This window comes from Myotis brandtii, unplaced genomic scaffold, assembly GCF_000412655.1.
Source record: "Myotis brandtii unplaced genomic scaffold, ASM41265v1 scaffold523, whole genome shotgun sequence".
Lineage (NCBI taxonomy): Eukaryota > Metazoa > Chordata > Mammalia > Chiroptera > Vespertilionidae > Myotis > Myotis brandtii.
This window is the reverse complement of record NW_005369902.1, coordinates 2,845,244-2,872,651: the sequence shown is the minus strand read 5'-3', so window position 1 is coordinate 2,872,651 and position 27,408 is coordinate 2,845,244. Positions and strand designations below refer to the sequence as shown.

The 27,408-nt window shown below is 35.4% G+C and overlaps 1 protein-coding gene across 8 annotated transcripts in view; it reads left to right on the top strand.

Annotated features, from left to right (window-relative positions):
* The window catches only part of RHOT1 (ras homolog family member T1), a 44,157-nt gene extending 16,979 nt beyond the window's left edge, over nt 1-27,178 (top strand). The window contains exons 9-21 of one of the 8 annotated variants that reach the window (XR_001364278.1): nt 196-304; nt 1,068-1,188; nt 3,822-3,906; nt 4,263-4,408; nt 5,369-5,469; nt 7,093-7,223; nt 8,038-8,121; nt 9,866-9,985; nt 11,297-11,499; nt 12,538-12,633; nt 14,168-14,290; nt 15,768-15,881; nt 26,073-26,146. Coding sequence is in view for 6 of the 8 variants with exons in the window: in XM_014548861.1 (XP_014404347.1) it covers nt 196-304; nt 1,068-1,188; nt 3,822-3,906; nt 4,263-4,408; nt 5,369-5,469; nt 7,093-7,223; nt 8,038-8,121; nt 9,866-9,985; nt 11,297-11,499; nt 12,538-12,633; nt 14,168-14,290; nt 24,536-24,679; nt 26,073-26,190 (1,581 nt within the window). In the remaining 2 variants the exon portion in view is untranslated. Of the gene's footprint in view, nt 1-195; nt 305-1,067; nt 1,189-3,821; nt 3,907-4,262; nt 4,409-5,368; nt 5,470-7,092; nt 7,224-8,037; nt 8,122-9,865; nt 9,986-11,296; nt 11,500-12,537; nt 12,634-14,167; nt 14,291-15,767; nt 15,882-24,535; nt 24,680-26,072 lie in introns of those variants that run through there. The other 7 variants (XR_001364279.1, XM_014548861.1, XM_014548860.1 and 4 more) reach the window with 7 other exon arrangements.
* The last annotated feature ends 230 nt before the right edge of the window (nt 27,179-27,408 follow it).

Sequence of the window (27,408 nt, the reverse complement as noted above, 5' to 3'; positions counted from 1 at the left end):
TGTTCGCTTAGCTGCCTGGCTGCCGGCCGCCATCTTGGCTGGCAGTTAATTTGCATATTGCCCTGATTAGCCCATGGGAAGGGTAGCGGATGTACGGCTAATTACCATGTTTCTCTTTTATTAGATAGGATATTTAATGCTGATTTTTGTTGGGGTTTTTTTTGTATTTTGGTTTTTTGTTTTGTTTTTTCCTAGAGAATTTGTTTCAACACTCCATTAGCTCCTCAGGCTCTAGAAGATGTCAAGAATGTAGTCAGAAAACATATAAGTGATGGTGTGGCTGATAGTGGATTGACACTGAAAGGTAGGTGAATGGTGTTCTTTCCCTTTTTTAACTCAATAATTTCAAAATTTGGTATAAGGTCTTTATAGCATTATTTATACTTCAAGGAAATGTTAGTTTTACTCATATGTCTGAAATCTAACTTGGACATGTAGGAGTTGGAAGAGACAGGCAATTTGGTGGGGATAGTTATCTTCACTGTCAGCATAAATTAGAGGAAGGGAAATCGGTGGGATCTCAGGAATGCTGACGTCCACCTGAAGGAAAAAGATTTCTGGAACAAACAAATTTATCTTAAAGTTCTTCTGATTCATAACCATTCTTTAAGTAGAAATTATTTTTAGGGGAGACATTTTGCCTATCCGTCAGATTTACCAAGTATACAATGTTCCCTGTAGAATGTGTGATAGAACCACAGTAAAATAAGAAATGAAATTGAAAACCAGAACTTTTCATTATAAAGCACAAAGATCTATAACACAATGTCCTTTGTTTTTATCACCTAACTTTGTGAATGTCAGTGTATTCCTTGAGATATGTTTTGGCCCTTTCTTCTGGTGCCATCTTTTGCTGACCTGGGTATATATATGAAATGATTCTGAAATCAGCTCTGTTTTTATTGAGACACTTGTGAATTTTGTTTTGATTTGACCTTCAGTATGCAAAACTATTAAGCCTAGGTTCATGAATGTAGTGCTTGCCATTTTGTGTTGCATGCTTTTCTGCCATGTGAGTCTGTGCCCTTTTTCACATCAGCTGTGTTTACTAATTCATTTTATTTCAGGTTTTCTTTTTTTACACACACTTTTTATCCAGAGAGGGAGACATGAAACTACCTGGACTGTGCTTCGACGATTTGGTTATGATGATGACCTGGATTTGACACCTGAGTATTTATTCCCCTTGTATGTACCTTTGACTTTCTAATTGATTTTACTTGCCAAGTATTTTAAAGTTTTATTTAGCACATAGGTAGGCTTTGGGGTACTCAGGAATAATTTAGATTTTTAGAGAGATTGGAAACAGGGTTTCTCAACCTCGGCTCTATTGACATTTTGGTCTGGATGATTCTTTGCTGTAAAGTCTGTCCCATGCATTATAAGATTTTTAGCACATCCTTAGATGCCAGTAACACCTCCTCCCCCAACTGTAACAAGTGAAAATGTCTAGCATCTCTACAAGTCGCCAAATGTTCCCTCAGGAGTGAAGTCATCCCCAGTGGAGAGCCACTGATTTATAGAATGGCTCAGACTTTTCCTTTTCTTCTCGTGGAGAATACAAGTGTTTTTATTTTTTAAAAATATATCTTTATTGATTTCAGAGAGGAAGGGGAAGGGGGAGAGAGAGAGATATAAACATCAGTTGTGAGAGAGAATCATTGACCAGCCGCCTCCTGCACGCCACACACTGGGGATCAAGCCCGCAACCCGGGCATGTGCCCTGACCAGAAATCGAACTGTGACCTCCTGGTTCGTAGGTGGACGCTCAACCACTGAGCCACGCCAGCCAGGCTACAAGTATTTTTAAAAATTTATTCTACTGAGAAAAAAGATAAAAGATGCTAGACAAACTGTTTTTGAAGTCAATAGATTAGAAGTATATTGGTTAACTTTTTTTTTTTCATTAGTCCTTCTCCTTCTTAAGGTTTATAGCCTGTTCTTAGCTCAGGATAAAATAAGTATTTTTTCCTAAACAAGCAGTCTATTTGTGGTTATTTTTTTTTTTAAATAGTGCAGTGTTTACATTCTGTTTGTTTAAAAATGGACCCAGCCCATCTGGAGTGACTCAGTCGGTTGAGCATCATCCCATGCACCAAAAGGTTGCCAGTTCGATTCCTGGTCAGGGCACATATCTGGGTTGCGGTGTGGTCCCCAGTTGGGGCATATATGGAAAGGCAACTGATCGATGTTTCTCTCTCTCTCTCCCCTACCGCCTCTTCCTCTCTCTAAGCATGTCCTTGGGTGAGGATTAAAAATGATAGATAAATAAAAATGGACCCAATGTCATCCCAAAACAGGAGACTGCCTTACTGTAGGATGCCACTACTGTAACAAGGAAGTGACTTCCCAAGATCTGGCCTTCGAAGCTTTGGCCTTTCTTCTTCACTTTTTCAGCATCATGTAATCTTCATATTGTCTTTTATTTTAGCATAGTACCCCTATGCTGAAATGAAATATGCAGAACTAGTATGTAAGGGTTCAGAAGGACTTTGTCATTTGTTTCTTCCCCTATCATTGAGGAAGCAGAGTTCCTTCTGGTTGGATTCCTGGTGCATTAATCAGTTCTAACTTGAAACCTCTCTTGTCAAAGTTATTAAATTAAATTTTGGCTCCAGTAATTTTCCAGCTTTTTCAATAAATCTATATTGAATGAATGAATGAATTTGTCCATGACGTTTTCATCAAAATTTCTTTTCTGTACCATTTATGTGGGTAGATAAATTCTACAAGGGGTTGCTTATTGCTTTCTTAAGTATGACAGTGAGAAAACTCCCATCTCTTATGGCTCTGTGGCTCTATTATCTCTTTCAATGTCTTTATTTCTCTGCCTTGAATTTTCTGCAAAATAGTCACTTAGAGCCATCACTTGAATTTTTCTAGCTTTCTTATTAAACTCTGCCTCTGTCCTTCACACTGTTGCTAGATTGAATAGATATATAAATACAGATGTGACCTTGGCACTTCCCTTCAAGACAGGATAAAGCCCAAGCTTCTTAACATGGTACATGAGGTCATTCATGATCCGCTCATGCTCACTCCCTGCCTTCATTCTAGAAGTAAATACAAAACTATTTATAGTCCACCAACCACATTTTCTACCCCTGGTATTTCCACTCTCTCCCTCCCTCTCCCCTCAACCTAATTAATTCCTCTTATCCTTCAAGTCTCAATTCATCTGACAGTGTCTCTCAGCAGTGCTGACACCTTCCCCTCCCCAGGCCAGAGATGTTCCAATTCACGTGGGCTTCCCGAGCATCCTTAGCTTGCCCATACTTGTCCCATTCTGTTGCGATAGTGAAGTTATCTGTGGTCCATCTCCCACTTGAATGCGTTTTCTTAGAGCGGAGAAGCCTGTCTTGTTTTTGTGTCCCTAGTACCTAGCTCAGTGCATTTGATAAATGTTTATTGAACTAAATTTAGGGTGAATCAAAAAGGTCAAATTAGGCAGAAATAACATCTCTTTACATCATTTTCAACTCATTACCATGTTGACATAATTATGACTCACAATTTGTTTATAGAGGAACAAACCCATTATGGTTTAATCAGTATTATTTATAAAAATTTTATTTCAACCTGCCCTTCAGATATTTAAGAACACTTTACATGTCAACTCGAATGAGCATTATTTTGACCCTGAGGCTTGCCAGGCCACTCTAGTGACTTTCCCTGGGAAAGTCCACCTGGCTCCGGCAAGGATATTGTGTGAGTGGTGTTATCCCACAAAAAGACTTGTTGCAGTTTTATATTCATTTCTTAAATTAAATTTCAATATTTGATTAATGATTTGTTTTACTTTTAAATTTTTTCATCAACAGGCTAAAAATACCTCCTGATTGCACTACTGAATTAAATCATCATGCGTATTTGTTTCTCCAAAGCACCTTTGACAAACATGATTTGGTAAGCTCTTAGCTGTAATTTTCCATGATAAAATATTTTTCAGTGAGTGATTTAACTCTGTTCTCTTAGCTTTGAGGTACTCATGTCATGTAGCCAAAAATTGCTTAAACTCTCTTAAGTTAAACTAGCAAAAATACTCTTATTTTTATTGTTTTCTCAAGATGAAAAAGTCTAGTTTATAGACTCTTGCTTAAGTTTTCTTATAAACATGTAAGACATTTTCTTCATAAAATGTAAAATTTCTTTTCATATGTTAGTTTTTAGAAGCATAGTTTTACTAGACGAGGGTCTTTCGTGTTTGGGAATTACTTTCTTAGATATCTAAACATTATATATACTTCCTTGTGTATCTTCAGGATAGAGACTGTGCTTTATCACCTGATGAGCTTAAAGATTTGTTTAAAGTTTTCCCTTACATACCTTGGGGGCCAGATGTGAATAACACAGTTTGTACAAATGAAAGAGGCTGGATAACCTACCAGGGATTCCTTTCCCAGTGGACGTGAGTATAGAGCTCACCTGTTAGCTCTAGAATTGTCACTACTTTAAAATTATGTTGCATTACGTTAATCATTTTGTAAGTTTTTCTCTTACTAGGTGTTTCAATCATAATAAGCAGGATTGATAGTGAAGGGATCTGTTTGCTTTTGGATGATATAGATGGATGGAAACAGTAATAAGTCTTATATCAAAAGTGAGCTAGATTTTAATCCATTTTTTATTAAGAGAATTGGAAACATCATTGCTATTGTAGAATTCTTTACACCTTTAGGATATGGGAAGAGCATATTTTACTTGGCACTGAAGACTTAAGGGTTTTTATTGTTTGTCACGCACTCTTAGTGAGGGTTTGTCTACAGTCTGGGTATAGCCTAGTAGACATTGTATTTAGGGTGCTAAGGAAATCCTCTGGTCATGTATGAGGACATAATTACTTTAATCTTTTGGAGACTAACTTTTCTTAATACCAGAATCTATTCTTTTTTTCAAATCATAAAGACTACCTAATTTCCAGTAATTAGGTAAGGATGTTGTGGGAGTGGTGTTATCCCACAAAAAGACTTGTACCTTTTAGTTATTTTTGCTCCATTCACAAACCTTTTCAGATTAATTATTATCAAGTTCTCAACTAGCCAGTATTTGCAGTGTACTATGTAACTTGGGAAGCAAATTATTTTCAAAAATCCCTGCTCTAGATTTACCAGCGGCTCACTGCTCATCTATGTGGCCTTGCTCTCTCTGGGCAGGTGAGATATGGAATCCCCCCACATCTTGCATTCTCCTCCCTTCTCTGTCTTAAGAATGCATTGTAGAAAGAGCCATGGTTGGGCGCATGGGAAATTAAAGCAGCCTGATAAAACTCATCTGCATCTGGTGGTAAAATTATTTGAGCTGTTGGAATTTTTTTTTCTATAAATGTTCATTGAGGAACTTTTTACATTTATACTCTTCTATTTCTTAGGCTCACAACCTATTTAGATGTACAGCGGTGCCTGGAGTATTTGGGCTACTTAGGCTATTCAATATTGACTGAACAAGAGTCTCAAGCTTCAGCCATTACAGGTAAGTAAATAAAATTAGTAAAAAAAGTTAGAAACATTTTTAAGGTTCCACTTTCATATGTAAAAAGAGTGAACATAAATATATCTTTGCTGGTCTTCCATGTCTATACTCTTACTTGTTTTTCCTATGATTTGATCATTTCTTTTGAGTTAAGATGCTTGATTTTATTGTTTATCAACAAAGAAAGCATAGGTTTTATTCTAGTTTACCCCTGAGGCTACTCCACTGATGAAAATCAGGGGGAGCCATGGGCATTAAAAGTATAGTTTGTCCTGTGTTTTAATTTTCTTTGAACATTAAAACAATGCATATTAACACATGAACCTGATATTGAACTGATTGTACATCTCTCGGCTTTGTAACCATTTTCCACATTCATAAATTTTTCACAAATCTTATCATTCTTGCCAAGCAATGTCCTTCACTTAAAGAAAACCCATAGGAATGAAAATAACACATTAGGGAACTGATATTTCAAGAGTTTCTTATATCCTAGTTGTGGGGGAGGGGGAGAATGCCGTATCTTATAGGAAGCCCCAGCACGAGAAGACAGCCAATCTTAAATTGACGGACCTTTAACGTCCTTAACTAATTAACAGTATTTTAGTTCATCCTCAAAGAGTAAGGAACTAATTGCTAACCAGCTTGAGGCTTTTTTCATGCAACAAAATACTGTGGACATCTTTCTGTATCACTAATCGACTTTTATATATCTTTGATGCTAAATAATGTGTCATCATATGGAAGTTCTATAACTTATTTAACCCATAACTATTGTGGGGTTTTTTTTTTATCATTTTCAGTTTTTTACCTCTGGTGAACTTTGTTGCAATTGAATCTTTAGCTATAGCTTAAGGTCTCTTTACCTCAAGAAGAGATGCCCCCTTTCTCTGCTGATACAGCATTGCTCCCTGGACTGCCTCTTTTACAGATTTACATTGGAAAGGCCAGTTAACCCCAGAGTGCTTATCCCTTTACCATTCATAGATCCAAGAGAATGCAGATTCCAGAGAGCATCTTTTAGCTTGTAACTTGTTATGACAATAACTTATCACAGGAAAAAAAAAATAGGTGAGCCAAACCGGTTTGGCTCAGTGGATAGAGCATCGGCCTGCGGACTGAAGGGTCCCAGGTTCGATTCCGGTCAAGGGCATGTACCTTGGTTGCGGGCACATCCCCAGTGGGGAGTGTGCAGGAGGCAGCTGATCGATGTTTCTCTCTCATCGATGTTTCTAGCTCTCTATCCCTCTCCCTTCCTCTCTGTGAAAAACCAATAAAATATATTTTTTTAAAAACAATAGGTGAGATGTAATGGTGGCTATATTTATTGTAATTTTAATTCATTTTTAAGATATTTTCCTTATGAAATGTATTATTTTATTATTAAATAAATTTCACTTGGTTGCTAGAAGTTCACTTTGCAGCCAACTCCTCAGAAATGCATCTTTTCCACTAAGTGAGGCCCTTCTGTATCATATTTAGTACTTTATTTCACACACAGCTTGACTGTTGTACAGTATGTTTATTTATTGATAAGAGATAAGTAGCAATACCCTATTCTGCAGAAGGTAAATTAGGTTCAGTGAGTCTAAGTGGTACATAATTAGTGTTTTTTCTTTTTAGTAACAAGAGACAAAAAGATAGACCTTCAGAAAAAACAGACTCAAAGAAATGTGTTCAGATGTAATGTAATTGGGATGAAAAACTGTGGGAAAAGTGGAGTTCTTCAGGCTCTTCTTGGAAGAAACTTAATGGTGAGAAAAATGCAATTTTATCCTGCAAGTTTTTATAGTCATGAGTTTACATAATTTTTATAGCTATTAACTTTTTTAGATAATTATATAACTCAGTGACCTATGTATATTAGTATAATCTAAAGTGTAACAATAATCCTATTGAACTGGCTTTATCTTCGCTTGTTTGTTTATTTATTTATTTATTTATTTATTTTCAATATACTTTTTTTTCTTTTTTATTGAATTTATTGGGGTGACATTGGTTAATACAATTATATAGGTTTCAGGTGTACAATTCTATATAATATATTGTATTATGTGTTCACTACCCTATCTTTGTTTTTTTATGTTGGCTATCATTTTTCTTTTTTAAAAACCAGTGTTTAGATGATAATTAAATGAATACACTTGTGAAAGTCATAACAGTGCTTGGCATGAAGTAAATATACAATAAAGACTTAGAATGGAATGCTGAAATCCCATTCTGACTGCTTCTTTGAGTAAGGAGATTGACGTATTTTCAGATGAGTCTCATATCAGATAAAATTATAGTATAATGAGAATTGCCAGCAGGCGGCTCTGGAATACAGTTTCAATAATGTAGTTTACTTCCTTTTCAGTCACTGCCTTCACTTAGTGCTGAGCAAATGCATCTTTTGTTTTAGACCTTAAGAACTAAGAAACAAAGTCAATACCTCCTTTGTACTGAAAAAGAATACATAGTGTAGGGAAGAATGCCCTTTTATTTGACAGTCCCACGGGTATACGTACTGATGGCAACTAGTTGCTGTGATATCTTACTATAAATATTAAAATTTTTGGTTGTTTTCAGAGACAGAAGAAAATTCGTGATGATCATAAATCCTACTATGCGATTAACACTGTTTATGTATATGGACAAGAGAAATACTTGTTGGTAAGAAGTTTTCTGGTATATAAAGATTATTAATTATTAGGTATATTTTTCAAAGACTCTTTGGAAACTAATTGGGTTTAATTTAATGGCTGTATGTGGAACTTTCATGTGATTTTTTTTCCCCACCTGGCTTATTCATTGGAATTAATTTTAATTCCCTTGATATGTATGGTGATTACATGGGTATAGCTATAAGTAAAAATTCATCTATTTGTGTGTTTAATTGTATGTTCTACTACAATAAGAAAGTAAAAATGTTAACTCTTCTTTACTTTTTCTTGCCCTTTTATTTTAAAAAATTATCCTCTACTGTTAATTAGAAATTAATATGAAAATCTTAGTGCAGGTGCTTAATAGTGTATCTGTAATCAGAATTTTTTATCTATTTAGCAGGGAAGGAGTGTACTTAACAAATGTGTGAGCCTAAGAAAAATGAATGAAAGAAGGGTATAACTGAAAAGATACTATGAAATGCAGTAGAAAGAGATTATATGTTCTCTTTTGACCCAGTCAGATTTCATTTTGAACGCTGGTTGACCATTGATTAGCTGTGTTACCTCAGGCAAGTCGCTTACTCTCTCTGAGCCTCAGTTTCTCAAGTTAGCTAATATGAGAAACTGCTAACAGGTTCTTCCAGACAAATGATCACTTGAATTTTACTCGTTATGACAAAAGGTTTTTGTCAGTTTCTTTTTTTTTTTTTTTTTTTTTTTTTAATATATTTTATTGATTTTTTACAGAGAGGAAGGGAGAGAGATAGAGAGTTAGAAACATCGATGAGAGAGAAACATCGATCAGCTGCCTCCTGCACATCTCCCACTGGGGATGTGCCCGCAACCCAGGTACATGCCCTTGACCGGAATCGAACCTGGGACCTTTCAGTTCGCAGGCCGACGCTCTATCCACTGAGCCAAACCGGTTTCGGCTGTCAGTTTCTTATTAAACCTTATTTATCTCCTATTCTTTACCTACTGTGTACTCAGTAAATATTGCTGACTGTTAATTTTCCTGTTTTTATTCTTACAGTATTTATAAATTAGCATGTTTCACGTCTGAATATTCATGTTATAATAGTGTTTTATTTGGAATATATTGAGTCACTTCTGACGCTACACTTCCCCTTTCTTCTCCTCAACAAAGAGGCACTATCTTATATAACTCAGTCCTGAATTTTACTTTGTTGGATTATTATCATATCATAGATGAGATATTTCTTTAGAAGTTTTATAGTTAACATGTAATACTTTAAACAATAAAATAAAATTTTAAAAAAGTGTAGGCAATAAAGTAGAACAAGTGGAACATAGTGTGAAAAGTTCTTTGCTTTGTGTTTTTGATTGGTAGGGAGAAAAGGTAGTATGGTAGAATGAAAATAGACTTTGAATCATATCTGTGTTGAAATTTTGGTGTAATGATTTGTTAGATGTGTTATTTTAAGCAGTTGACTTAATCTCATAGCCTGTCATCTTATCTATAGAATGTAGAGAATGTAGGTAAAGGTTCTGCCCACTACACTTTAGTCACTCAGTAAATGTTAGCTTTTGTAAATCCTAATCACCATTTTTAATTCACAAAATCAGAAAATACTTATCTGCACTTCCCACTTCTAAAAATGGTCTGAAAATGTATGTTTAGTATCTTTTAATTAGGAAGTTGAGTTAAACAAATAGTAAAACATCATGACTTTAATTATTCATTGATATTATGATATTTATGTTTTTCATTATTTTTTTCTTTTTACAAGATGCATGATATCTCAGAATCGGAGTTTCTAACTGAGGCTGAGATCTTTTGTGACGTTGTATGCCTCGTATATGATGTCAGTAATCCCAAATCCTTTGAATACTGTGCCAGGATTTTTAAGGTTTGTTGCTCTTTTGGTGTATAACTAAGTTTAACTTTATATGTAGTTTAATGGAATTGTAATGTGGTGTTTTCTAACCAAGAAAATCATTTGTGGGGCTTTTAAAAAGTGTATACATCTGTGTCCTGTCCCTAAAGGTTCTGGTTTTGTTCTGAGGTGGTAAGGTCCCAGACATCTGTATTTTAAAAAACATTTTTTCCCATGCATGACTCTGATGTGCATTCCTGGGTAAGACCCCCTGTATTAATGGAAGGTCTTCTTGGCTGTTAGGGATGCCCATGGATTGTATATTGCCAGGTCCATCATGAATAATAATAGAATAAGGGGGAAAACCAGAGGCTTGAAAAGTTATTAGTCACTTTGAGATTTTAACAAGATTTAATTCCTTTGTACATAAAACTGTATGTACAAAGGAATTTATTCTAGCATTATTTTTAACTAGAGGCCCAGTGCACGATCGGGGCCAGGGAGGGACGCGGGAGGTTGGCCAGCCAGGGAGGGACCACAGGAGGGCTCCAGAGCATGTCTGGCCCGTCTTACTCAGTCCTGATCGGCCAGACCCCAGCAGCAAGCTCACTTACTGGTTGGAGCATCTGCCCCCTGGTGGTCAGTGCACGTCATAGAGACTGGCCAACCAGTGGACTGTCTGCCCCCAGTGGTCAGTGCATGTCATAGCAAGCAGTTGAGCAGCTTTAGCATATCATTAACATATTACACTTTGGTTGGTTGAATGGACGACTAGATGACTGGACACTTAGCTTATTAGGCTTTTATTATATAGGATAGCAAAAAACTAGAAATAATTCAGATGTCTAAGAATAGGAGAGGGTACTTTACCAAATTAAGATAAAATAATCCAGTGGTCTATTAAACAGCCATTAAAAACAATGGTTTTGAATTCTGAAAACATGGGAGATTCTGTATAATATATTTTTAAATGTTTATATCCAGCATGACGGCCACTATATATATAAACATGTAGTATATAAATGCATGTGCTTAAGGACTGAAGGTAATACGAAAAAAGAAAATAGTGTGCTTTAGGATTGAGGACTTTATATAGATTTCTTTTTATTTCAAAATATCATGTCTTTTTCATAAAAATTTTTTTCAAATTCGATGAATCTGAAGAAGCATTACAGGTTTATATTGTTACCAGCATTAGAAAAGTGGCCCTGGTAGTATTACAAGACTGACCTGGACCACTATTGTTGCTTTGCCTATCCAGAGAAAAATTTTAGTACACATTTAATTAAACAGAGTAATTTTTGAACTTGTCATCAGGTTTTTGTTTCATTTTTTATTCCACAGCAACACTTTATGGACAGCAGAATACCTTGCTTAATCATAGCTGCAAAGTCAGACCTGCATGAAGTTAAACAAGAATATAGTATTTCACCTGCTGATTTCTGCAGGAAACACAAAATGCCTCCACCACAAGCCTTCACTTGCAATACCACTGAGGCACCCAGTAAAGATATCTTTGTTAAATTGACAACAATGGCCATGTACCCGTAAGTACTTACTCTGCCATCATTTTCATGTTGCATGGTTCATAACGACATTGCATGCCATTATTAGCCATGAGAGTGGAACCTTTGTCCATAGAAGTTGTTCAGCAACAGAAAGAGATTATAATGAGAAGGTACAAATTTGAGAAAATGCAAGTTTGGTTTGGGTGCCATAATAAATTTATATAAACAGTGCTGACAGTATTGGTATAGATTTGAACATGCTATAACTATCTTAATAGGGTAGTATAATAAAACTAAGCTCCCCACCCAGCATTAGAAAAACAACAGTCTTAACTGCAATAAAGTGGGGTTGGCACATGTTGCTTTATGCTTGTAAGGTATTTCCATATGGACAAAAAGTTCATTTTTATATTTTTCTGTTGATTACTTGATCTTGAGTATGTGAAGGATGCTAAAATCTTTTATGTAATTAAATTATGGGTATATTTGAGTTCAGGATATGATGTCTTTTTTAAGTGCTGTAAAAAGTAGTTGTAATTGGAATTCCTGCTATATAAATGTTTTACATTGTGTTATACCATAAGTTTTATGTACATTTATTGTATAGCTATACATGCATATGCACAAGCACATAACTGTGGTCATCTTCATAGTTTACTAACTGCCTTAAACTTGCATGGTTCTTAATGGCATTCTCCTCGAGCACTATGTATAAATTCTGTTTTGTAACAAGATAGTTTTCAGGCAGTGCGTTTCTCTGGACTTTATAGTTTATTCTATTTATAATTATGTTATTCTCTAAATTATTATTCTTATGAAAACTACGGTATGAAATAGAGTAATCAAACATTGCTATAAACTGAGTTTTTCCCGAAAGTTGTTCATTTGTTACAGATTTTTCCAGTCAGAGTTAACTTTACTGCTATTTCATTAACTAATTAATACTTGCTTTAAAATGCAGTAAACCCTTGCAGTTCTATTTATGTTGGAAGACAAGGCATTTCTATTACTATAAGATAAGCACAGCCTTATTTATGTTTTACCTTTGCTTTAAAACTCTCATGTATGTATCTACAGAGAGGATCATTACAGAGACAGACTCTCCCGAGACACGGGCAACACTGATAGAATAGAGAATTTGAGAAAAGTCTGGGTCTTTCTAAAAACTGCTTTGTAAGTTACTTTTTCTTTATGGCTTCTGTGGGATTTTGTTGACATTTTCTTATAGATGAGCAAGTCTCCTTTCTTGCCATAATTAACATTCAGTAATTATCCAGAAACGCACTGCTTGGTCAGGCTTACTGCCTAACTGTGTATTATGGTGTCCTTTGTTTACTGTGTAAATGCACTATTTTAATCTTGTACATAACTGCAACTGTGTTTTTAGATCTGTACCTTTTAATATTTTACTGCACTTTGTGTGTATGTGTGTGTGTGTATGATAAATGTACATACTTGGACACTTGTTTATATGGTTAACCCCAAACTCCTTCTCATGAAGCATCTCCCTGTTGCTAAGCATACTTTGCACCCCTCCTTTTTGGTGGGTGGAGCCGGTGTATGTTGAACAGTCGGACTCAGTTTATAAAATAAAAGATGGATTCCAGTATGACAGCTGGCAGTGACTTAGTAGCAGTGATATGTTCATCATCACAAGTCAAGTTTTAAATTAATTCTTGTTTTTTCTTCATGTTGGGAATTAGGCATTATTGGGATGCTGCTAAATCTCCACAACCATGCCACTGTGCCCTGTGGTCTCATCCGATCTCACAAGCTAAGCCAACTCAGATTGGGCCAGTCCTTTGACTGAGAAGCCTTGCAAAAAATGTTCAGGTGTTACAGGAAGTGATGGCATTGGTTCATCAGGTGGCGCTCTTCTGTGGGGGTTCTGCACCAGTACCTCTTCAGGGTAGTGTGATTCAGGCTTTGTGTGTCTGAGTGGCTCTGACCACTGAGCAGTCATTGGAGACCCCTACTTTGGTTGTTAGGGCGGAGGTGAAATGGGTTGCCCCATGTGCCTGTACCAACTAGTACAACTCCACTCAACCAGAAAGGAGTCAGAAAGCCTCCCTAAATTTCATATCTAATACCAGTTGGATCATTGTTGGTTTTTACATCCTTACCCAGAGTTTCATAGTAGCAGATGAAATTAACCCTCTATTTTGTTCAAAATGCAGCTCTTTGATTTCCTTTGGGAATCAAAGTGCTTGATATTTCAAAGATGATGTTCATATCTCCTCAGGGTTTGAATATACTCGTCTTTTGATTTTTGTGTGTATTTGTCACTCTTCTTCTTCCTGGTTTTCAGGCATGTGTGTATGCTGAGGGAAGAGGAGGAGGAGGAGGGAATGGTTATTTAAATGTTAGTAAATTTTGTCTATTTGGTGGGTGCTATGGCTTACTCAGTTTTTCTTTTTATTAATTTAGATGAGGGTGCCAGCTATTGCTGTGCATATTTATTCCACTAAAACTCCTGTAATAATAATTCCATCTCCCTGTCCTTAGATTTTCTATAGGGAGGGAGGAGGGAGCCAAAGCTGTTTACTGTATTTTTTATATGTGGAATTCTGCACAACTTTAGCATGCCCCACACTATCCTTTTCCTTAGTGTTGCTTATGCCTAATTTTTTTTTAACTTGGCACACCCTGACTTGTGCCATATTTGTAAGTAAGAACTCAACTCCTGTCCTTCTGTGTGTTTTCGCAGCCATGCCCGGTTACGCTGTATGTGCACCTGCAACAGGTGTACATTTTGCATCTGTCAGAACTTCCTCAACTCAGAGTTGCTGCAATCTATAAAGAACAAAATCTTCACTGCAATTCTTAACAGGTTCTTAACTTTATTTACTGGGTACCAGGCATTCTGTTAAAATACAAAAGGAAAAAGTGGATAACTATTTATTACACTTAATACTTACTTACAAAGACAATGAGCTGACTGATGCCCAGCTAACTTCCATTAAAATTCTCACTGTGGTGACAGTATTTAGATTTGGAATCATTCTTAGTAATGTCTCTAAATTCATAGATATATTTAAGGGACTATAAAAATTTGGGTTGTTTTTTTTTTTTTCATTAAGGAAGCTAAAGTATCTTTCATATTAGAGGATAATATGTATAAGGAGATTAAAAGCTTTTGGCTGAGAGTTGTAGAAATAAATTGGGACATTCATAGTAAGGAAAAGACACGTTGATCCCAAGTGTTATAATGTATTTAGCGTACATTCAAATAATACAACTTATTAAAGCCATACCAATGTGAACAATATCTTGGGTTTGAACAAATTATCTATTTTAAGTGCCTGGAATGTTTATTTGAAAGAGCATCATTTCTGGAAATGAGGATAGTAATCAACTTTAAGGATTCAAAGGAGTATGGAAAAGAAAAAGAGATCTATAGTACTAGTTTTTGAGGTCTTTATAAATGAGTCCAAAACATGACATATGCCTAGAAAGTAATATGCTTTGAAAAATGAAAGAAAAATAGGATATATGCCTTCCCTCAAAGCAATGAATTTGGGGGGTTATATTCTTATTCTGGTCATGCTTCCTTTGTTCAGATTTATTTTACATTTTGTGAGCATTTAAGAGCCTATGTAATATTAATTTATATCTAATGTTAAATTTTTATGTGTCTAAGGATGAATTAGGATTTTGAACTCATTCAAATGTCATTGGGAACTGGCCTTGATTAAGACAGATGATCAAGCTCAGTAGACTTGGATGAGAAATGGGTCAGTTAATTTGTTTACCATTGGACTTTTGCTGAGGGCTAGGCTCTGACTATACCAGATGAGCAGGATAGTTTGTGTCTACCAGCAATATAGTAGGTGTGGCTATGAAACAGGGAGACTGTAGCTTATGTGAGCCAGAAACGGACTTTGAAATCTTTCTAAAGGAGCTTTGGGGAGGCTTTGAGCACTGGCAGCTCTGAGTAAGAATGCAGCCATCTCAGGTGCCTGCTTTGAAGGGATCCCCACACCCATTTGGTGGTCAAGTACTGCCTCTGTCCCGTGAATGGCACCTCCTAAAGTAGCAGTGCAGATTCTCTCATTGCGCCTGTCTGAGGAACTGCAGGCTAGTTCAAACCTCAACGTTCAGGAGCTCTGATTTGGACATGGTAGAGGTGGAAGGGATTCTAACGTTCTTCTGGCCTAACCTCCCATTAGAATGCTTTTCTGCAAGTCTTCCTGAGAGCGTGCTGTTTGTCTGCTGGTGGCTTTCCTCATTGGAGAGGGCTTTTTATTTTTTTTTTATTTATTTTGTTTTTAACTAAAATGATTTCCCTATAACTTTCTTTCCTTTAGTTTTAGTTCTGCCCTTTAGAACAACATACGACTATTCTACTCCCTCTTCAACATAGCAATCCTTCAGACATTTGAAGACGACCATCATGTCTCCCCTAATTTTCTCTTCTCCAGGTAGAACATCCCCATTTCTTTCAGCCTTTTCTTAAATTAGATGGTTTAGTGACTTCATCATTCCTGGTTGTCCTCATCTCAAAGCCCCTTAGGTTTTTAGAGTACCTCTTAAAAGGTGCCGCTGAGAATGGGGACCAGTGCTCCAGGTGTGACCTGACTAGTCCAGAACAGTGGTCAGACGTGTTTCATGGTTAAGAGAGCACCTGTCTACTGCATGAGTTAACGTTTTAGCAGCCCCATCCCACTGTTGATGCATTTTAATCTTGGGGTTAATTGAAATCAGATTTTTTTTTCATATGAAGTGCTATTAAGGCAGTGTCCACTCCTCTCTTATTGTGTATTTGCCATTTTTAGTTGACTCTTTGAATCTAATTGCAGGTACATATGTATCTCTATTAAATGTCATATTCTTTTTTATCCATTTGTTCTAGCTCAGTCATTTCAAACATTATTTTGTCATTTGTCCCACTATATATCTCTCTCAACATTGTGTTATTTGCAAATATGTCTTCTTTATCTTTCCAGTTGTTGATATAAAATAATGTCCAATACCCAGAGATTAGAGAGAGTGCTAAAAAAAAAAAGCATGCAAGCCCTATAGCACTCCACTAGAGGACTCTTCTCAGCAACATAGGTTCAGACTTCTTGGAGAAAGATTATTTTGTCAGTTAAAAATATTTTATTATCCAGTCTATAGTTTATCTTATTATCTTATGAGAGAGTTCATGGAGGGCTTTTTAAAAATAAACATATACTCTCTACCACATTCCTCTCATCTACCAGCATGGTAATTTCATCTAAATAGGAAGTGACATCTATTTGGTGTTTTATTCTTGGTGAACCTACCTTGGCACCTAGTAATTGCTGATCACAAACCATCTATTTTATTTATTCTAGAAATCCTTGATTGTCCAGAATTGCAGATTAATTTATTGTCTGCTCCTTAATGACAATTTTATTCTTAGATCAGCTTCCAAATGAAATAGGTTGGGTGTGCATTATTGGATAAGCTTGCTCATAGTATATTATCCTATACAGTGATCCTCGAGCAGAAATCAGTACATTTTTTCATATTTATTTATAAGAAATAATTTAATGGTGATGTTGCAATACATCACTGATACCTGATAATCAAGAATGGAAGGAATGGAAAAGAAGAGGAAGGAAACCTTTAAAGAACTCCTTCCTGATCCCTGATAGTATTTCAATAATTTATTTCATAGAAATTTAAAAGTTGTATATTAAAGTTTCTTCTGGTTTACAAAAGGATGTAAATAAAGTTGGTGGGAGTAGAGGCCCAAATGAAGTGCCTACAAGATCTAGATAGAAAATGTAAATGAATGAAGGTGACCAAGTTTAAAAAATAAGAGAGGTGGGGACTATGACAGGCCCTGTCTAAAAGAGGCCCCCACAACTCAGTTCTGGACTTTTGTTATTGGTGTTGCCAGGTGTTCTGATTCTATGAGACTGGAAATCAGGGTTTTTATGTGAAGTTTTCTGTTATTTAAATAGCAAATTTTAAAAGTACAAATCAGAAAAAAAAAACCTGTTTACAGGCCACCAGTTTGCAACCTCAGTCTTAAGATATGACTTAGTTGTAAAAATGTAGGTATACGCACAACAAAGTACACCTAAGAAATGAAAATGTCTCTTAACCCTCCTTCCCCTTCCCCATTTTACTCCTTTCTCGTGTAAAATTTGAAAAAGTTGCAGGGCGATGGGGTGAGAATGGAATCACCTTATCCTAGTATTTCTCAGGTTTTGGCATCTTTGGTGGTTGGTCACCATTGGTTTGCCAGGCTAGGTATATCTTAATGTTACATAATGATTAATTGAATACAAGTCATTTAAGAACTTTTCACTGTAATTTAGTAGGGATTCTCACTCAATACTAACTCTTAAGTCTTTGGTTTTATAAATCTGCCATGCCTAGTTTTTTATTTGGAACTTTAAAAGAGCAGTTTTAAATTTTTGATTTAAGCAAAAAGTTTCATCAAATTTCTGCAAAAAAATTGATAGACAAATATTGGTACATGTAGGTTGATCTCAAATTAGCACAGTTTTATTGTGCAGATAAAAATTTCGATCCCTGAACTAGAAATAACTTCCAGAGATAACGCATGTTTGAGACCACATACTCCCTTTATCTCAAACCCCTCCCTTTTATTTATTTAAATACTTAATTTAAGTACCTGCTTTGGATAGGATCTGCTCTGAGCTGGGGCAAAATATGAAGAAGAAGAAGAAGAAGATAATGGACCTACCCTTAAGTACCTTTCTAAATATTATGTTGTTCAAAATATTTTTTCTTATACTTTGGTTATATTTTCAGTGACCATAGTCCAATGCCAAAAAAGGAAGTGCTAGAACCTCACCATGAGAGGATTTAAGCCTATTAATTCTTTTATACTTACACAAGTTTAATAGATTCATTTCTGAAATTGTCCATCTTTTCCCTAGCTATGTGTTTTTGACCAGTAAAGTTTGTCTTTTTTGGACCTTATTAACTGGCAGTACAGATTTTAAGTAGAAAATAGTAATGAAAATTTTTTCCCAATTTAATTGAATGTATAGTGATTTCAACATGTGAGACAAGTGTTAAACTATGTGTTTGACATGTAACTTTGGTAATTACAGGCTCACCCTTTAGGTCTGGATAAGTGTATGTTTTTCTTTAGAATAATTTATGAATAACTAGAATTATTTTTATTTAAATACATTTGGAGCATGATTAATGTGGTCAGATTATTTTAATCTTTGGTAATGCTTTCATATCAGTGTAAATCATGTTACTGGGGGAAAATATCTTTTGATTACATTTTTATTTTTAAATACTTTTTAATGTGAAAGTATTAAATGATTATGTAGAGGTGAGCTTGATTGTTGGTTTGAACTACCCAGGATTTTACTTTATTATTTATTATTCTGACTTCAGACACTCCTACTTTGTATGAAGGTGTTACTATACTATGGAGTGCTCTGAACTTTAATGTGTCCCTTCCTTTAGTGTTCATTTTCATTTGTTTGTCGGTGCCATTTAGTCATTTTTTAACTCTCAATCTCTTTCCCAGCTAGTTTTCTGTCTGTACCCACTCATCCTACCCTATAATTCAACCAAAGTGGTTTATTTTACAATTTATTGTTTTGGTGAGATTTTCTTTGATGTTTACTTTGGATTTAGGATTTCTTTTATTCCATTTTATTATTTGCACTAGCCATCTAAATTATTTGTTCATATTTTTATTGATTTCAGAGAGGAAGGGAGAGGGAGAGATAGAAACATCAATGATGAGAGAGGATCATCTATCGGCTGCCTCCTGCACGCCCCCTACTGGGGATCGAGCCCACAACCCAAGCATGTACCCTTGACTGGAATCGAACCAGGGACCCTTCATTCCACAGGCCAACACTCTATTCACTGAGTCAAACCGGCTAGTCTCATGTTACTTCTTAAGCTCAGTAGCAGCATTTTACTTTAGCAACCACGTGGATAGTTCACCCTATTTCCAGAGACTCAAAGATATGACGGACAGTCATATCCATTGTATTTTTTGCCCTATTTTTTAATGTATTTTTAAAATTGGGTGTATATGACACTTAAGCCATTCGTTAATGACTTACTTCATTTGCCCATATTGCTTTAATAATCACCTAACTTCAATTTCCTCTTTTACATAATTTAAAATTATGTTATTTAATGTAAGAACCCCCCCTTTTTAAGAAATAATTTTACTTTCGTCATACCAAAATTAACTACCTTTTCATAGGATTGCTTTATGAAGAGGATAGGTTCCTAGAAATCTTAATGTTGTAGAGATTCTGTTGGGACTGTAAGAATTCTTAGGATATTATGTTATAGTAACATATTGTATGAAAGGAAGTCTGTCCTGCATTTAGTTTTATATGAAACTTCCATATTCCTTTGTATGAAAGTCCTTACAAGGCTTTTCTTTGGATTTGGATACTTATCATAGTTAAAATTATACAGGAGATCATGTTGTAGATTCTCATTAAGTAAGCTGCTGCTGCATATAATTTAAAATATTTTTGCCATTTGGTTAGTATATTAAAGAGCACACAAAGTGGAGTTTGCCTGTACTAATCTTTAAGTATCAGTAGTTATCATATATATTATGTTTCCCATGGCATATTCCCATGTACCTATGATCATCTAAATTTTTATTCTAATGCTTGGTAAAGCATTTTTTGACATTAATGCACACCTATGTCCTTTTCCAAAGTGTGTTACTATTTAGGCATGCTCAGTTAACAGTTTTCTTATGACTTTTGTGCTATAATTCATCTTTGTTGGATACATACTATATTTTGATCTTTTAACCTATTTTGAGAAATATCTTATTAGAATATTCATGCCTACTAATTCAATCAGGAAAATTGTCATTATTAAAATTATTATTAACAATACAAGCATTTTTATTAGAAACAAATATTTAAAAAATACTTCACCAGGAAGAAGCATTGAGAGGAATAAAAGCAGGGAGGTTTGGAATTTTTTTTATGTGACTTATTAAAAACAGAAAACTTAATTATAGTTTTGGTGACCTCAATACAGTTTTTAACTTGGGTTAGGTAATTGAAATAGCAAAAAGCTATATATGATACGTATGAGCCCTAGTAACTTTAGGTTACATGCATGACCATTATATAGGCTGTTTCAAAGTATTAACTTAAAACTCCATACCTGAGATACATAGATGGATAGAATTATAAAATTAGAAGATCATTCACATTAGTGCATTTGTACACCTCTGAGTTGTATTTGGAAAGGATAAAATGATGAGTGACAAAAATTAAAAATAGGAAATTCAAATTTGTTTCTGACAAGCTTTAGGGAGGCCTGATAAAAAGTCTGGGTAGAACTACTCTTCCTACAGTGTCTTAGCTTTGTCGCTTTTCAGTATGTTCTACTATACTGTTCTGTCCTCTGCATAATAGTTTGCAACCCAAGACATGGTTAATCGATATCTGATCTCACTGAATTCTCCCCCTTCCTCACATTCTAATTTTTGCAGATTTTTAGATCTCTTTAATATAGTTTCCATATCCCAGATATATAAAGTCCTGTGACACATAAAAACAATTAAACATACCCTATGAGAGTAGCTAAAATGGGTTTAATGCCATTGAACCCTTTGGGATTTGATTATTTTATGTTTCTAAATATTGCAATTGATAACATTTCCTTTTTTATTATTTGTTCAATACATTTAACCAATAAAGATTTTGAGTCTTTTTCTTATATTCACCACAAATTGCAGAGTTAATCAAAAGCATCTTGTATTATGCCTGCTTTAAGGCATTCTGTGCAGAGGTACTTGAGAATTTTGGTCACTCTGTTATATGCCTGGTGTGACTCTTCACAAAGAGAATTCTTTTTTTTTTTTTTTTTCACCCGAGGATATTTTTTCCATTGACCTTTTAGAGAGAGTGGAAGAGAGAGGGAAAAACAGAAAGAAACATCAATGTGAGAGAAACGCATCAATTGGTTGCCTCCTGCACATGCCCCAACCAGGGCCCAGGCCAGGGAGGAGCCTTCAACCAAGGTGCATGCCCTTGATTGGAATTGAACCCAGGACCCTTGGTCCACTGAGCCAAACCTAGGCTCAGTGCCACAAAGAAAATCCTGGCTAGGGCCACAAAGAAAATTCTTAATTTAACTCTTTATTGCCTGAATTTTGAAACATTTCCTTCTCTCTGCCTTATTAAGTAGCAGCCTTAATAATACCCAAGCCCAAATATAGTGATTGGCTCCCACATCTGTGTCAAGAAGTGTTTGTCATCTGATGGACATATGTGCCTTCAGCACTTCTCAGATACAAAGCCAGCATCCACCTACGAACTTGAAAGCTCTGATAAGCTTCAAATGATTGATTAAAGTTATATTTCAGCAGTTAGTCATCATTTCTTATGTTCTAAAAGAGATACTGCTGAACTAAATGATCTTATTCCAAATAGAGTAGGAAAATGTAATGATTCTGGCATAGCAATAGATTTTAAAAAAAAAAAAAAAAAGAACCTTTATACACACACTTGCACACACACATTTTTTAACCCTGTAATATTCATCTTGGGAAACTATCCTAAATATAGAGAGAAATCTTATGTAGAAAGTTATTCATCACTTTACTTATAGTCACCAGTAAATCGAGAATAGCCACCATTAGGATAATGGAATATAATGTAGCTATTTAAAATTATGTTTCTATAATATATGGAAAAGTCCTTACATAATAGTTTTTTTTTAAGGATATAACATTATATAAACTATACACATTGTGTTTGCAGCTGTGTAAGAAATACATAGAGCCTGGCTGGCATGGCCCAGTGGTTGAGTCTCCATCTATGAATCAGGAGGTCACGGTCCAATTCCTGGACAGGGCATATGCCCAGGTTGCAGGCTCGATCCCCAGTGTGGGGTGTGCTGGAGGCAGCCGATCAATGATTCTCTCTCATCATTGATGTTTCTCTCTCTCCCTCTCCCTTCCTCTCTGAAATCAATAAAAATATTTTTTTTTTAAAAAGAAATACATAGAAAAAGTCTAAAAAGAAATGCCCCAAATTTTAATTAGTTGCCTTAGGACTCCATGGTCGGCAAACTGCGGCTCTCGAGCTACATGCGGCTCTTTGGCCCCTTGAGTGTGGCTCTTCCTAAGCCTTAGGAGTACCCTAATTAAGTTAATAACAGTGTGCCTACCTATATAGTTTAAGTTTTAAAAATTTGGCTCTCAAAAGAAATTTCAATCGTTGTACTGTTGATATTTGGTTCTGTTGACTAATGAGTTTGCCAACCACTTTCTTAAGTGATAGGACTGTCGTTGATTTTTTCCCCTACTTTATTTTGCACATATCTTACAATGAGCATATATTACCTTTTTAATACTAAAATACTTTAAGAAGAAAGAAGAAGTATGCAATAAGACACGATATATTATAATTCTAAGATATTTTATGTGAGTCATTTTGAAAGAATTATACTTTTGAATTATGGAAGAATTATTTTTGCTTGAATTTAGAAATGAATTGGGAGGCAGCTTTATGAAACTGTTATTCTGCTTCTACTTGAGACCTAAAATGAGAAGCATGACTCAGTTCTTAATACTTATGAAATACAATTAAGATGGCACTCTTCTTTTTTTGTTTGTTTTTTCAAATGTTAATCCTCACCCAAGGATATATTTTTCATTGATGAGAGAGAGAGAGAGAATCATCAATGTGAGAAAAAAATCATCCATTGGTTGCCTCACGTACACACCTCGATCAGGGATCGAACCTGCGACCCTTCGGTTCACAGGATGACACTAACCAGTGAGCCCGCCAGCCAGCGCAAGATGGCACTATTCTTTATTCAGATGTTTCAGTTACCTAAGCAACAACAAATGTGCCATCCATTAGAAATGCTTTCTGTTCTGTAAATAGAGCCTTGTTGGTGCTGATTTTAAATGCACATGGCAAAGGCATGAAATAGTTCTCCAAGTAGCTTTCTGTGTCTAGAAGTGTGATTTTCCATGTCTAAAAGTGCCTGAAACAACTACTGTAACATTAATGGAATCATTAAAATATATTTTGAGTTAATAGTTGCCTTCAATTTTTAACTAGCTATATCTTGAGCATGTATCTATGTTGTTTGTATATAAATATGAACTGTTTGCCTATTGAAGGTTATACTACAGCTTGGGGAAAATAATTACTATCTGAAAATGCAAAAGAAAACTAAGCAATAAAGTCAGTCAGAATACATTATTTTTTTAATGGTATTACTTTCTTAAAATACAACAAAAGGAGCTATGTTCATAAGCTTCTATACTTGAATATTTATGAGAAATTATTTTGACTGATTTTAATGTGATTGCAGCTAGCTTTAATCCTAACCCCTTTCTCTCCCTAAGTTAAAAAATAAATGTAAAAAATTTTAGAAAAATCCTCCATCAGTGAAAATGCACAAAAATCACACAAACACCAAAGCTTGAAGCAAAAGCTCTAATGCACATTTAACCTATGTTCTCACTTTAAATTCTGTACATCTCTATTGACTTGGAATTGTAAACTTTGAAACCTTCATCATAGGATCATAACAGTCTATGAATTTGGAATGTTGGACTCAATTTTTCACAGATGTATTTTGTAGGTTTTGGTAGTCTGAAATTAGAAACATCTATAAACCTTCTGATTAATAGTTGTTAGCCTCATTTTGAATGAATACTTATGGCCACCACATGTTGTCAGGTACTGCTTAGGGCAGCGGTTACCAACCTTTCAGACCTCACGGACCACCAGTGGTCCACGGACCACCAGTTGGTGACTGCTGGCTTAGGGTATTGGTTTCAAGGGCTTCCCTTAGTGTTTTGGATATACCAAGATCAGCCTCTGAGGGATATGTAGAGAATATATATTACAGCCTTAGGTTTCCTTGCCTATTATGCGAGTATTTTAAAGAGTACATATAGATAGATTTTTTTTAAGTTTTGCAATTTGCTATAGAATACATTTATTTTAAATATAGAAAGCATAAGATGTATCATATAAGGTGGCAACTCAATTTCTGTGTGGGCTGTTTAATTGAGAGACGTTATTTTCAGTCTCCTTCTTTTGTGAGCTCTGCTGTGAACCGCAAACTGTGTGCATGTGTATAAAAGGTTAAGAGCCCGGGTAGCTGAGTGGGGTGCCATGCTGTTAGCAGACGACGAAGGCAGTATTACTCACCAGGTGCACGCCGTCAGCTCTGTTGAAGATTCCATCTTCATGGAGTCATCCCATGGTCCACTTTTTCTTGAAGCCAGGTAACATTTCCCACAAGCAGTGGGTTGTTGGCCTTGTTGGAGTTTTTCCAGCTGGAAAAACTCAAACCTAAGTAGTCTCCTCCCTAACTTTAAACAAACAAATCAATAAATAAAACATTGCCTGTTGAAAGGACTAATTCGAAAGGTGGAATGAATCTGTGTTATCACTTTGCTTTGCAAAATAATAATTATGTAAGGAGTGATTTTTTTTTAAATAGAAACTGGGGAGGATAAGAAACCGGAGTGCTGAGTGTTGTTTTGCAGGGTGCCAAGCATGGAGCGCTCTGGATTGTAGTATAGTCTTGTTTCCAGGAATGTACAGATTGCATTTTGTGATAACTAATCTGATCACTCTTTGTCTTTTACTGAGGCACAGTAGTTTTATACAATTTCTCTTCTTGGCTCTTAACTCTTTTGCATGTAACAGTGTCTTGGTCTTTTGATGATGTATGATTTTTGCTTCAAACCTGTTTGTTTAACTTAGTTGTAAAATAACCTGAACTAGACAGTCTCTCTAAGCTCTTAATTCTACATCACCTCAATTGTGTTCACTTAACTAAAACTTCAGTGACGCTTGAATAAAATGTTCCAACCTTTGCTTTAAAGCTTTATCCTCTTCATGGTAAGCTGTCATACTTGAGACTCTTGAGGGTGCTTAGCAGTGTTATTAACTGAGCATGCTCACAAACTCAGTTTGTGGTACAGGCTGTCCCTGTTCTTGTCATGCATAATACGGCTTTTTTTTTTTTTTTACATCATTTACTTTTCATTCCATCATGTTACACTATGTCCTTTAGTTGATACCATTGTCACTGCCTGTCTGACTAATACCAGAGTTTGTTTGTTTTCCTTTCTTTAATCAGCATTAACCAAATTAATGCAAACTGGTAAATCTTCCCCACCCCCTTTGCTATTTTTTGGGTAAATTTTTATGGGGCTCAGTATTTCCAAAGTTGACTTTAAGCATTGCTCTTAGAAAAGTATTGTCACTTGTCGCTTAACTGCTTACAAGATAGCTTTCAATTCCTGGGGACTCAAAATTGCACATTAAGTTCCTTTCATTTTGAAGGACCATGGTGGTATTAAAAAGTGGTACATGATTTGTCTAAGTTCTCCATTTCCCATGTGAAGAAAATGTATAAAAATTTAAATGTTGTTTACTCTCAAATCATAGTTCATTGTAAAGACAGTTATTTTTATTGATGTCCACATTGCAAGATAATGATCAACTAAGCAATGTATATGTGGCTATACTGATAAATGTTTTTGGTTAAGCATTACCGTATGCAATTAGCCTGACAAGTGTGCTAATACTTCCCTAAAAGTAGACTGTTAATACTGGTGTTTTCATACTAATCATGTTTTCAACATTAATTATATTTTCTGACTACAGGCACGTGACACAAGCTGACCTCAAGAGTTCCACGTTTTGGCTTCGAGCAAGTTTTGGTGCTACTGTTTTTGCCGTTTTGGGCTTTGCCATGTACAAAGCATTATTGAAACAGCGATGATTTAAAACAAAAAAATACTGGCCCCTACCAAAAACAAATACTTTTATGTACATTCTGAATGCTTTAAATTCTGCTAGAAATATTGACATATTTATACATGCAGAGTTACTTTATTAATTATTTGTAATTCGTGCATAAGAGTATTTTAACAACAATTGTAACTGCAGTATGGGCTAGCATATGGAAAGAAACAGCTTAACAGCCAGACTAAAGTGGCTAAATTCCAGAGGCCAAAAGGGAATGTTTTGTAAATAATGTACATATTCAGGCAAGATATGGTCTCCCAAACTGAGTTCTAGAAATGATATTTCTAGATGTTTCTACATGGTATTGTTAGTGCTCAGTTGGCTCACTCTCCTAGGCTTAAGTCAGTTCAGAGATTGTATTTACTCATGGATCACTTATTTATTTACACTTACTCCGAATGATCTTTGGGTCCTTCAAGTACCGGAGGCACAATTTACCACTTTCTCTCCGTTTGTAAAAACAAACAAGTCATTGTCAGCTTACCAGCACAACCTTCTTTCAGTCACTTGGGTAGGCCAGCCTGGAAGCCACCTGGCTAGCTAGACAATTGTATAACTGAGTGTGAGGAGCTTTAAGGAAGGAGGAGCTAAAGGCAATTAGAGGTGTTACCTGCGCGATTATGTTGCTTCCTTTGTCAGGATGTTGAATTTTATAGCCCTTTCAATCAAATGAGAAAAAAGATTTGTATATTATCAATGTTTTTAGTTCAAATAAACAGTCACCACTGCAACAATTGAATTTCCTCCCAAAGTGTAAATCATTCTACAAGGGCTGTGTCTGTCCTAGTGATTCAGCAGCTGCATGTATCATGAAGTGTTCTATGTCTGTCTGGGATAACCTAGAAGCAGCACTTTTTTAAATGGTAAAATAAGTCTAATGAATATAAACTCTCATGATAAACCTATTTTTTCCATCATTGACCTTTTCAAGTATTTAAATAAATGACCACTGTGTACTGTGATCCTGGGTTTTGTGTCTTACAAAGTAAATATTCCTGTATAGATGTAAGTGAAATCCTGTGCTTTCTATCTTCCTACCTTGAAAGTACTCATTATATATAAAAATATAATACTCATTAGGAAAAAAGACAAGTATGATTTGTGTGTATAATAGGAAATCAAAGACTAGATTGTTGTTTTCCTCTGCACACACTTCACTAGTGTTGTTTCTACTATAATTCACATGTTTATT